At 45.0% G+C, this 13257-nt stretch overlaps 1 protein-coding gene across 8 annotated transcripts in view; it reads right to left on the bottom strand.

The window, feature by feature from the left end:
* Positions 1-13257, bottom strand: part of EPB41L4B (erythrocyte membrane protein band 4.1 like 4B) — a 148361-nt gene that overhangs the window by 42649 nt on the left and 92455 nt on the right. For all 8 annotated transcript variants that reach the window (XM_054658372.2, XM_016961406.4, XM_016961401.4 and 5 more), the window contains exon 16: positions 2254-2477. In XM_054658372.2, the coding sequence (XP_054514347.1) occupies positions 2254-2477 (224 nt within the window). The remainder of the gene's footprint in view (positions 1-2253; positions 2478-13257) is intronic.

The raw sequence follows: 13257 nt of genomic DNA, 5'->3' as shown, positions 1-13257 counted from the left end.
ACCCAGTAGAGTATTTTGTAAGAAGAGAGTAGTTCTGTGTAGCTAGAGTATGGTGAGGAGTGGAGGGAAGAATGAAGACCTTGGCAGGGGTCAGGATACACAAGGTCTGTGTATGGCCCTGCTCAGAAGCGAGGACTTTATCCCAGACAGTGAAGAGCTAATGAAAGGTCTTATGGCATGTGGTCAGAGTTATGTGGAGAACTATGACTTTGGCAGCTACTATTTGGAGATTGTCCTGGAGCGGGTGCCCCTTAGGAGGCTGTTATAGTTATTTAGATATACAAAGATGAGGCAGGGACTAGGGCATGGGCAGTGTGGATAGTGATGAGGGACAGAGTTCTGATTCTTCAATACCAAGTGGGTGTCGAGTTTCCATTTCCAGCTCAGCTGACACAGAGTTGTTCCCTGTGGCCCCAAGGTGAAGGTTGGATGGCCCATCCTGTCTCACCAGCTCACAGACTCACACAATATCAGAGCTGGAAGATTCCTTGGTCATCATCTCAATACCCTCTACCCTATTTCATGGATGAGAAAATAGAAGATCAAAGAGGGAACTCAGTTCAAGGGTAAGAGCTAGAATCGAAGCCTCCACTTCAGTACTTTTCTTTTCTTTTCTTTTCTTTTCTTTTTTGAGACAGAGTCTCACTCTGTCGCCCAGGCTGGAGTGCAGTGGCACCATCTCGGCTCACTGCAACCTCCACCTCCCAGGTTCAAGTGATTCTCGTGCCTCGGCCTCCCAAGTAGCCAGGATTACAGGTGCACGCCACCAGGCCCAGCTAATTTTTGTATTTTTAGTAGAGACAGGGTTTCACCATGTTGGCCAGGTTGGTCTCGAACTCTTGACCTCAGGCGATCCACCCATCTCGGCCTCCCAAAGTGCTGGGATTACAAGCATAATTACAACCTCTGCCTCCAAGTTTCAAGCGATTCTCCTGCCTCAACCTCCTGAGTAGCTGAGATTATAGGCATGTGCCACTGCATCCAGCCTTCAGTACTTTTCAAACCACATTTGATAAACAACAGGTTCTTTTCATACCAAAGATGAATTCTTTGGTAACATATAATAAAAATGAGTTTCTAGAAAAATAAAATAACGGACATGCAGAATCAAAGCCCATATTTTTATTAGATTTAAAAGATATAAACTCATTCTATCATATTGGTAACAATATTTCTGGGCTGGGTATGGTGGCTCATGCCTATAATCCCAGAACTTTGGGAGGCTGAAGCAGGAGTGTTGCTTAAGCCCAAGAGTTCAAGACCATCCTGGGCAACATGGCAAGACCCTGTCATAAAATAAAATAATAAAATTTCTAATTGCTCACTCTCTATTTTTGTAACTTCTCTTTCTGGGACCCATAACAGTAGACAGATTGGATCTACCTGACATCACTTTGCTCTCCCAAGTGGAATGTCAAAAATGGGATAGAATGTGTTTTTCTATGATGAAGAAAGTAGAAAGTCCAGCCATCACTCCCCTCCCCTCTTTCTCTTTTCCATTGCTCAAGCCAGTTCTGGGTACTGCAGAGGCAGAGAACTGTTAAGAAAGCAGGTGGAGGCGGGGCACTGTGGCTCACGCCTGTAATCCCAGCACTTTGGGATTTTTTTCATCCAGCTCTTTTGTAAGGCACTAATCTATTCATAAGAGTGGAACTCTCATGACTTAATCACTTTTCAAAAGCCTTCACTTCTTGACTGGGCATGGTGGCTCACGCCTGTAATCCTAGCACTTTGGGAGGCCGAGATGGGTGGATCACCTGAAGTCAGGAGTTTGAGACCAGCCTGGCCAACATAGTCAAAATTTGTCTCTACTAAAAATACAAAAATTAGTTGGGTGTGGTGGCACATGCCTATAATCTCAGCTACTCGGGAGGCTGAGGCAGGAGAATTGCTCGGACCTGGGAGGGGGAGGGTGCAATGAGCCGAGATCGTGCCACTGCACTCCAGCCTGGGTGACAGAGCCAGACTCCAGACTCCATCTCAAAAAAAAAAAAAAAAAAAGAAAAAGAAAGGAGGTGGAGAACTGTGACCCTATAATGAAATTAGAGTTTACTGGTAAGCCATAATCCCTAAAGTGCTTCTACTCAAATGCATAAGGCTCTTGTCTACTCTGGCCCAAACCTGGTAGCCCAGCATAACATGACAACCATTGTGTGCTGCACCACAAGGGTCTGTCTTAAGAATCTAGGGAACTCTCGTGTCCTGCAGCATTGCTCCCCCTTCTCCTGCCTTGCCCCCTCCACCCCTACTCACTTGTAAGGGACTTGCTGCTGGAGTTTGGGGACCTCAGAGGCCCCTCTTTGTTCTCCAGGGTCAGTGAGAGGCTGTAGTTTGAGTGGTGCTGGTGCTGATGCTGGTGCTGGTGCTGGTGGTGATGCCTTCCTGAAGCTGCGGTGAGGAACGGTGTGCCCCCATTCTCCTCAATGCCAAAAGGCAACCGGTCCGAGCTGCTGAGCACTGGGGAAGGGAGCGGGTAGCTGTGGAGGGTGACACAGTCAGGATTTAGAAAAGCAGAATGCCTTGCAAGCCCTCTGTGTACTTTCAAAGACGTTTTCTAGGCATTAAACACTGAAAGAAATAAATTCAAAAAATAGATCTGTAGTTATTATAAAGTATATACAATGGTAATATTATACTTAAGAAAAAGAGCAAAGTGGAAGTTTGTATATATCAGAGACTTTAAATCTTGTAACTTAAAGAAGTATTTGAAATTAAATGAAATAATATTTATTTCTTTTTTTAAAGGCATTCTCTAAATGAGAGGAAGAGGTAAAAACAATAATAAAAAATCATCTGTAAATAATCCTATGACAAGATCATAATGCAAACTAGAAGTCTTGGGGTCAGTTTCTCTTCCTCTCTGTCACCCACAACATGCAGAAAGCTCCAGTTAACATCAGTGCTACAACATCTTTTTCTTGAGACAGGGTCTTGCTGTGTTGCCCAGGCTGGAGTGCAGTGGTACAAATACAGCTCACTGTGGCCTCAAGCTCCCAGGCTCAAGTGATTCTCCCACCTCAGCCTCCCAGGCAGCTGGGGCCACAGGGATATGACACCATGCCTGGCTAATTTTTAAAATTTTTTGTAGAGACAGGATCTCGCTATGTTGCCCGGGCTGGTCTCAAACTCCTGGGCTCAAGTGGTCCACCCTCCTGGGCTTCCCAAAATGCTGGGATTACAGGTGTAAGCCACTGTGCCCAGCTTACAACATCTTTTAATTCCAGTGGACCACCTCCTTTTAAAAAAAAAAACCAAAAACAACTAGGATTGCCCCATTTGAAGGCCGTGTCATCTCCCACCCAGACTCTTATAACAGATTCCTGCTGGCTCTCCCCGTCTCTGCTCGTTCCTTTAGTCCATCCTCTACAGAGTAATTCCCAGAGTGCTATTCTAATTACATTCCAGACCATGCTCTCCTTCTTCAAGGAGCTTGAATATATCTCTAATACTAATAATAATAATTATTATTTTTTTTTGGCAGTGTCTCACTCTGTTGCCCAGGTTGGAATACAGTGGCACTATCTCAGCTCACTGCAACCTCCACCTCCCAGGCTCAAGCAATTCTCATGCCTCAGCCTCCTGAGTAGCTGGGATTACAGGTGCACACCACCATGCCTGGCTAGTTTTTGTATTTTTAGTAGAGACGGGGTTTCACCATGTTGGCCAGGTTGGTTTCAAACCCCTGACCTCAAGTGATCTGCCCGCCTCAGCCTCCGAAAGTGCTGGGATTACAGGCATGAACCACTGCACCCAGCCTAATACTAATAATTCTTAACCACTTTAAGACAGAAACCCCTTTGAAAATCTGGTGAATACCACGAAACTTCCCTGTACCAACAAACAACATTCTACACACAATATCAGGCCCTCTAGAGCCTCTCCATGGACCCAGGTGAAGAGCCCTGGCTTGAAGGATAAAAGCCACAATCCTTTATGTGGCACTGACAGCACCTCCCCCCGCCCCCAGTCTTGGCCCTTTCTCTTTTCAGCCTCATCTCCTGCTACATCCTTCTACTTCCCACCCTAACTCCTTCCCATCCCGATGCCTCTTACTTCTTGGTGCCTCCTGGAGTCCTTCCTCATCTGTCAACCCAGTGAAAATACCCCTTCTTCCAGGAAGACTTCCAGCCTTTAAGACCCAGATAAAGATCCCTTCCTCTTATTCCCTGGCAGGGCTAACCCCTTTTTCTGCTCATTCCCATGGTTCAGATCTCTACTGCCCACTCTTTCACTCTGTCTTCAAGGAACTCACACTCCAGAGTAGGAAGCTCTGTGATTCAGTCACTTACAATCATACTAGAACAAACTGCTAAGAAAATGCAGAAGTGGAAGCAATCAGTTCTCCTGGGGGAAGGTGTTTGTAAGGGAAAGAGCATTCGGGGGAAGACGGTTAGGTTTTGCTGGACAGTTCTTGAAACAGAATCTTCTTTCTTATAGGAAACCCCATTCCTTGTGTTTGTATGGGATTGACATTTCCTCCTCAGGGGTGGGCCTGAGACTTGAGCCTGGCCAATCAGAGTCCTGCATCCTTCTAATGAGAGTGTTCTGGAATGTCATCCAATTAGGGACAATCAGAGTTTTTCCTAAGATTTAACACATGAAAACTGAAAGGAAGGCTCTCTCTTTCTTTGTGACAGGCAAGCAGGGCCTTATTGTGCCTTTTTGTGCCACAAGCACTTTTGCCTTTGTCCATTTTCTTTCCTTTTTTTGAGACGGAGTCTCGCTCTGTCGCCCAGGCTAGAGTGCAGTGGCGCAATCTCAGCTCACTGCAAACTCCGCTTCCCGGGTTCACGCCATTCTCCTGTTTCAGCCTCCTGAGTAGCTGGGACTACAGGCACCTGCCACCACGCCTGGCTATTGGTTTGTATTTTTAATAGAGATGGGGTTTCACCGTATTAGCCAGGACGGTCTCGATCTCCTGACCTTGTGATCCACCCGCCTCAGCCTCCCAAAGTGCTGGGATTACAGGCGTAAGCCACCGTGCCTGGCCACCTTTGTCCATTTTCTATAAAAATTAACTAAAAATTAAATTTCACAACTGCATAAAAGTAAATATGTTAATAACATATACTAAAACATTTTCTTCAACGGAAAATCCATTTTTTTCTTATTTTAAAAAATATTTAAAACCTTTTCGTGGGCCACTGAAAGTATTGTGAGTCTAAGTATTGTGTGCCTACTGTGTGTAATGGGTAAGCTGGCTCTGGCTGTAAGGATGATGGAAGTTAGGGCTCTTTGTGAACATCTTTTTTGGACACAGAGAAGTAGTCCCTGTGAGACTGAGGCCAATGCACAGAGAAAGACAAGATGAGCAGAGGTTAGAGGTAGTCAGAGAGAGAAGAAACTTAATGGTATCATTTTAGCTCCTGGTTCCAGCCACACCTGAAGCTGGCATTACCACTGAACTTTTCAATTATAAGCTCCAGTAAATGCCTTTATTTATTTATTGCTTGAAGTACTTGGGTTTTTCCAATTAATAACCCACATGCTTGAAATCAGAGGAGGTGTGTTATTTTGTCATTTGTGTGTGTAGAATTTCTTTTCAGTGGAAAAGGTAGAAACAGTTGTTCCAGGCCTAAGGAATAGTATGAGCAAAGGAACGGTGGTTGAAAGAGCAGGATGTCTGGAGAAGTGAGGAGGAAAGTAGCAGGAAGGGAGACTAAGACAGGCTGGGGCTAGTTATGAAGGGCTTAGAGTGCCTGGTTATCAAGGAAAGGGCTTAAGCAAGGGAGTTAGATTTTGGAGAGTTCGTTTTGAGCGCTGTGTGGAGGAGACTGGTTGGGGAGAGACTCCAGTATCTCTCTGTTAGGAGACTGCCGCAGGGCGGGATCTAGACTAACCTGGTGGATGGAGTGAGGTGAACTGCCTTCTGGGATATTTTGAAGCTGTGTAAGCAGGGCTTGCAGACCTGTCACTTGGGGACATTGGGAGGAGGTGTCATTGAGGACTGTGTTGCAGATGCAGGAGACAGTCCAGAAGAAATGGCACTATTTGTCCCCTACATTGCCCCATGAGCTGCATCTCTGACCCATCTTGGCTGCCTCCTGGAGACTTTGCTCAAGGACGGTTCTGTGTGTGTGCGTGTGTGCACGTGCGTGTGTTGGTGTGTGTGAGCATATGTGTGTGTGCGTGTGTGTGTGTAAGAATGTGGAAGAAGGCACGATTTTGGCTTCTGGGAAACACCATCCCTCCTCGCCTCTCCAACCTGAAACATAACCAGAGTATTCACCCTCTTCATGCCCCATGGAGGCAGCAAAAAGTGCCCTGAGTTGGAGTGGAAAAACCTGGGCTCAAGTCTTAGTTCTGCCCCTACTTTGCAGGAGAAGCTTGGGCAGTCACTCTGAGCCTCCATTCCCTCAACTGTAACGTGAGTTGGGTTAAGCGATTTCTGGGCAAATTTCGGTATCTGAGAATCATCCTTTCCCCCAACTATTTATCCAGTACTTGCTGTATGTCTCAGATACTGTGCTAGCTATTTTACAGAAAAGATTCCCTTTTAAAAACATGGAGACTTTTACCTGTTATATAGCAGGTGTTCCATAAATATTTGATGGAAGGAAGAAGGGAGGGGAGGGAGGGGGAGGAAGGAAGAATGAAAGGAAGGATGGATTAATGAAGTTGTGCAGCTAGGATTTGACAACAGGTCTGTGGACCCCAAAGCCTGTTAATATTTTTCCTGTCTTGCAAATATGTTGAAAATAATATCTGTCCTAAGGAGCTGCAGAGACTGGGAACTCATAACAGAGAAAATTCCCCTTTGCTTAGAAGGCCTGGAGAGGGCTTCCCAACTGAGGGGCTCGTCTTCCACCCTGCCCTTCTTCCTTGCTGCCGCCAGCTTATTAAAAGTCTGACACCATCATTGTCTAGGTGGGAGGGACAAATCAGAGAAACATCAAAAGGAAAAGATAGGGATACTAGCTGGATTTGAGAAAGGGAGAACGTGGAGATATGGAAGGGTCAGAAAACTCCAATTATTTTTTAGCCTAGAGGACCAGGCAAATGGCATGTCATTAATAGAAAAAAGGAGGTGGCAAATGAGGTCTGCTTTGAGCAGAGAAAATTATGATCGACCATCACGTGGGTAACAAAGAGTGTGAGAATGAACACCCAAAGGGAAAGATGTCTTGTAGCAGAGATCTGGCGTACATTCAGGGCTGGAGGTGGAGTTGGAAAGCTTTGAGTAAGAGTTCCTGAGGGATGGCAAATAGATATCATCTGTCATGCCAACTCCAATTGATTTGCACTCTCTGCTTGGAGTGCAAGATTCAGAAGGAGTCTGAGGTTGTGCCCAACTCAGGGGGAAAGAGTGCTGTGATTGATTATTGATGTCTGCCATGGACTTGGAAGAGCACAGTGGCATCATGCATTTGTCTTTCCAAGTTAAAAGTGAGTGGTATTTAAAACTTTTTTATTTCAAGGAAACCCAGAGTAAAGAGTTAAACAGTAAAAAGATATATATGCAGGGAGTGAGAAAGTGCATTTCATAACACGTCAAATAAAATATGCATGTGTGACCTTCATCTTATAGCTACTTTGGAGAGAGGCAGAGAAAGAAACAAATGAAAAGAGAAATAGATGAGGGTCAGAGAAGCTGCCTGAAGCCGCCTGAATCTGCTCAGGTGAAAGGTCTTTCGCAGAGCAAAGGTTCCTAAGCAAGCAGTAGAATGACTTGGGCGCTTTCTCAGCTCACACGCCTGGGGGATCATCCTGAAGATTCTAACATGGAGAAGTTTTGTGGGGTTGCTCATGGCTTCATGGATTGTGCCCTGCGGAACTCCTGGAGATGCCACTCACCGACTACAATGTAAATGACATTCACTAGGTTGTGCATCTTCCCTCTTCATAGAGACCTCAGAGGTCAAGCCCACCCTAGAAGGTCCAGCAGTACTCAGGGACCTTGGCTAAGGCCCAGGAGATGAGGCCTGCTGCACACTCAACATCACCAGAGACTGAGGTTCATGAGACTCCTGGCATTCTGGAAAGGAGGTCCCACATCCTGGTTTTCAGGGTGGGTGACAGAGGACAGATGTAGGCTTCAGTCTCTGCCTTCAAGAGCTGGCAGTTGAAAAGAAATCTAGTGTGGAAGAAGGGGCTGCTATGTGCCTAGCACTGTGCTAGGCACTTTAATGGTTAATTTTCAGTTTTCCTGCAAGGAAGCTGCTGGTGCCCCCTTAGACACTGGGGCTTACTGAAAGGGAGTAATGTGCCCTGTTAGTAAATGCAGAGTGAGAACTGACCCTGATCTCATTTCTCCTCTTCCCTTTTCTCAGGGGAAGACCCAGTTCCCATTTGGCCTCCAACTCCAGAAAAGCTAGTGTTCCTACTGGTGCCTAGCCATAAGAGACTTTATTGCTTGCAGAACAAGTGATGTTACAGGGGCTCTTCCAGCCCTGCCTAATCCCTTATGTACCCCCAACCAGAGCCTCTCCTCTCCCTGACCCTGGACTGCCAGACAACCAAACATGTGGTGCTCAGTCAAAATTGTTGCATGCTAGGCCGGGCGCAATGGCTCACACCTGTACTTCCGGCACTTTGGGAGGCCAAGGCAGTAGGATTGCTTGGGCCTAGGAGTTCGAGACCGGGCAACATGGGGTGATCCCATTTCCACAACAACAACAAAAAATTAACCCGGTATGGTGGCACATACTGTGGTCCTAGCTACTCAGGAGGCTTAGATGGAGAATTGCTTGAGCCTGGGAGGTCCAGGCTGCAGTGTGATCCAAGATCGAGCCACTGTTCTCCAGCTTAGGCAAGGAGCAAGACCCTGTCTCAAAAAAAAAAAAAAAAAATTGTTGCATATTGCATAATGGTATCCTCTGGAATCCACCACCAGAATTGTGACCAGTGCTGGGCATGGCTTTCTCTCAACAAGGCTGAGTGATCAATGCTCCAAAAAGCCAATCACAGACTCTACAGCTCAGCCCAGCTCTGAGTGACATGGGCTTTTCAGGGGAGCCCTGGGGATCTAATCCTGGATAAGAAATCACAGAATTTTAGAAATGGAGCCCCTCAGATATCATCCAGTTCGGTGGTTTGAAAACCTGGATAAATATTAAAGTGCCTAGGGGGAGGCCGGGCACGGTGGCTCACACCTGTAATCCCACCACTTTGGGAGGCCGAGGTGGGTGGATCACTTGAGGTCAGGAGTTTGAGACCAGCTTGGCCAACATGGCGAAGCTCTGTCTCTACTAAAAATACAAAAATTAGCCAGGTGTGGTGGTGGGCACCTGTAATCCCAGCTACTCTGGAGGCTGAAGCACGAGAATTACTTGAACCCAGGAAGTGGAGGTTGCAGTGAGCCGAGATTGTGCCACTGCACTCCAGCCTGGGTGACAGAAGGAGCCTTTTTCTCAAAAATAAAATAAAATAAAATAAAATAAAATAAAATAAAATAAACCAGGGGAAACTCCTATACACTGCTGGAGAAAATGCAAAATAGTGCAGCCAGTTTGAAAAACAGCTTGGCAGTTCCTCAAAGAGTTGAACATTAGTTACCATATGACCGAGCAAGCCCACTTCTAGTATATGCCCAAGAGAAACGAAAACAGGTCCATGCAAAAACTTACATGTGAATGTTCATAGCAGCATTATTCATAAGGGCCAACAGGTAGAAACACCCCAAATATCCATCAACTGATGAATGGATAGACAGAACATGGTCTATCCATACAAAAGAACATTATTCAGCCACAAAAGGGAATGAAATATTGAGCAGGCCATGATGTGGATAAACTTTGAAAACATGATATACTACATGAAAGAAGCCAGACACAAAAAGGACAAGTATTATATTATTCCATTTATATAAAACATCTAGAATAGGCAAATCCATAGAGGTAGAAAGTGGATTACCGGCTACCTAGGACTAGGGAGGATGGTGGACAGCGGGGAAGGGGGAGTGACTGCTAATGGGTGTGGAGTTTCTTCTAGGGGTGATGAAAATGTTCTAAAATTATATTGCAGCGATGGTTGCACAACTTGGTGAAAATACTAAAAAACATTAAGTTGTACAATTGATGTGTATCTTAAAGCTGATAAAAATATCACAAGAAGAGGTTTTGAAAAGTATCAATGCCCAGGCCCTTCCCCAGACTAATGACATCATAATCTATCTCTAAATCCAATGTGTGGCCAGGGCTGAGAACCATTGCTGTAGTAGTCCAACCTCCTCATTTTGCATATGGGGGGATGGGGGCTCGCTATGGGGAGGGAGGTGACCAGGTCACACAGCAGGTACCTGCCTGATCCTGGGACACAGTCCAGACTCCTGCCTCTCTGCTCGCTGCCTCAAGTGCTGCCCATCTGCTGCCTCTTCCCATCTGTCTTGGCTTCTATTTAAGGCAGCAAGAGCACTCATCAGGAAAATCCAAGTCCTCCTCAGAACCCCCCGGCTAAGACATCCTTGTGTATGTATCTTGTCCTCCCAGCCATACAGTTAACTCTGTAGGAACAGAGACTGTCACATCACATGTTTTCGTGTCCTCCACTGTGCTAAGAAAAGTACTAAGCACATAGCAGGTGCTCAGCTAATACTGGTTAGACGGAGAACAAAATGAAATATCAGTACATTTGGTACATATTTGAAGGCCAGCTCTTGTGCCTGGTACTGTGCCATGCACAAGGGTAAAGACAAATGAGATGTTATCTTTGCCCTGTGTTAGTCCGTTTTCACACTGCTGATAAAGACATACCCGAGACTGGGCAATTTACAAAAGAAAGAAGTGTGATAAATTCACAGTTCCATGTGGCTGGAGAGGCCTCACAATCATAGTGGAAGGTGAAAGGTACATCTCACATGGCAGTAGACAAGAGAGAATGAGAGCCAAGTGAAAGGGGAAACTCTTATAAAACCATCGAATCTCATGAGACTTATTCACTACCACAGTAGGGGGGAAACTTCCCCCTGATTCAATTATCTCCCACCAGGTCCTTTCCACAACACTTGGGGATTGTGGGAGCTACAATTCAAGATGAGATTTGGGCGAGGACACAGCCAAACCATATCAGCCTTCAAGGAGCTCACTGCTACCTTGATACATGGGGTAGGGGTGCCCAACCCAAGTGGAACCAACAAGGAAGACTTCCTGGGGTAGTGATGCTTGAAGCAGGTCCTGGCTCCTGAAGGATGATGGCAGTGGCTGGGGGAGGGACTGCATAGGGTGGTCTGGGTAGAGGGCACTGCATGTGCTAAGGCCTGGAGTTGGCAATGCATGCTAACTGGAGAGGGGACTTGCCTGAGCTCCATGTTGGCATGAGAGTGAACTTCCAGCTTTTATTTTTCACAATTCGATTATGAACTCATCAGGAGTTTATGTGTATATTGTGAAGTAAAGTCCTAACTTTTTCTGAAATGGAGAGCCAATTGTTCTAAGATCACCCAAAGAATCATTCACCCTTGCCCCATGAACTTGTGATGCCATCTTCATATGTGTCTGCCACTTTCCTGAGTGCTCTCAGATCCTTTCTCTGCTCCCCTGCAACTTACACTGTTTACAGGAAACTTTACTTCTCAGGCTCCCTGTCCTCTGGCTTTTACATAGGTTTGGCCAATGGGAGGCACTGACATGGACTGGAGGGTGAATACAGGAGACAAGTCAGGGTATTTCTCCTTCATTTCTTCACGCCTCCAGTGACGTTTTCAAAAGCAGCCATGAGTTCTCTGTGGCTCCAGCTCCCTCTAGACTGTCTTCCTGCTACCTTAGCTCCTGGGTGCTATAACACTGCCACTTCCCTTTGTCCCTCCAGCTCTAGGAGTGATAAGCAGGTTCTGGTTGTTGCTAATTTATAGGTTACCTCACTGTCCAATTAAGTTTCTTAGTTTTTTCAGCCCTTGTATAACCAATTCCCTGAATTAAATTCCCTCTGTAAGAAATGCCTAGAGTAGTTTCAGTTTTCGGATTGCCCATGACTTATATACAATCAAAACCTCTTTTTGGATTTTTCATATATATATATATGAAGAATATATATATATATATGAATATATATATGAAGAATATATATATGAAGAATATATATATAAAGAATATATATATATATATATATATATATATATATATTTTTTTTTTTTTTTACAGACAGGGTTTCCCTCTGTTGCCCAGGCAAGAGTGCAGTGGCACAATCATAGCTCACTTGCAGCCTTGAATTCCTGGGCTCAAGCAATCTTCTTCTCTCAGCCTCCCGAGTACCTACAACTACAGGTGTGCACAACCACACCTGGCTAATTTTTCATTTTTTTTGTAGAGACACTGTCTCATCATGTTGCCCAGGCTGGTCTCAGATCCTGGTCTTAAGCGGTCCTCCCACTTCTCATCCTAAAGCACTGGTATTACAGGCATGAGCCTCTGTGCCTGGCCTCTTCATACTTTTATTGTTCTACTAATCTAACCCTATATCAGACTGTCTTAATTACTTTTGTTTTAATATATACATGCATATGTGACATTATAAGTCTTATTCCCTTTCTCACATCATTCTTTTTCTTTTTTTTCTTAGCTGTTATCATGTGCCTAGTCTTCTAGATTCCTTTTGTGATAGTAACTTGAATTCTTGAATTCCAGAATTCAAGTTACTTCCAAAAAATCCCACTGGAATTCTGATTTAAAGCATTACATATTATGGATTAATTTGAAAGAATATATTCACAAGGAACATATTTCTCTCCATTTACTCAGATCTTTTAAAATGTCCTTCAGTTAGAATTTTTAAACTTTTTCATTAAGGTACAGAACATTAACTTTATTCCTAGGTATTTTTCAATTTTGTCACAATTGAAAATGAGATCTTATTAATTATTACATATCCCCCCCCCTTTTTTTTTGAGACGGAGTCTTGCTCTGTCATCAGGCTGGGGTGCAGTGGCGTGATCTCGGCTCACTGCAACCTCCGCCTCCTGAATTCAAGCGATTCTCCTGCCTCAGCCTCTTGAGTAGCTTGGACTACAGGCGTGCATCACCATGCCCAGCTAATTTTTGTATTTTTAGTAGAGACAGGGTTTCACCATGTTGGCCAGGATGGTCTCGATCTCTTGACCTCGTGATCTGCCCACCTCGACCTCCCCAAGTGCTGGGATTACAGGTGTGAGCCACAACGCCTGGCCCCTATCGTCTAATTTTTTAATGACTAGATGGATATACAAAGCTGCTGACTTTAGGATATTTCTGCCTCTGACCACTTTGCACAACTCTTATCAGTTGGAATTCACTTGGATTTTAAGAAGAGAATCACGTGAATTTTGTTTCTTCCTTTCCAGTAGTT

The sequence above is a fragment of the Pan troglodytes genome, chromosome 11 (genome assembly GCF_028858775.2).
Source record: "Pan troglodytes isolate AG18354 chromosome 11, NHGRI_mPanTro3-v2.0_pri, whole genome shotgun sequence".
Taxonomy (NCBI): Eukaryota; Metazoa; Chordata; class Mammalia; order Primates; family Hominidae; genus Pan; species Pan troglodytes.
The sequence above is the reverse complement of the archived record's forward strand: the minus strand, read 5'-3'. Positions and strand labels throughout refer to the sequence as shown.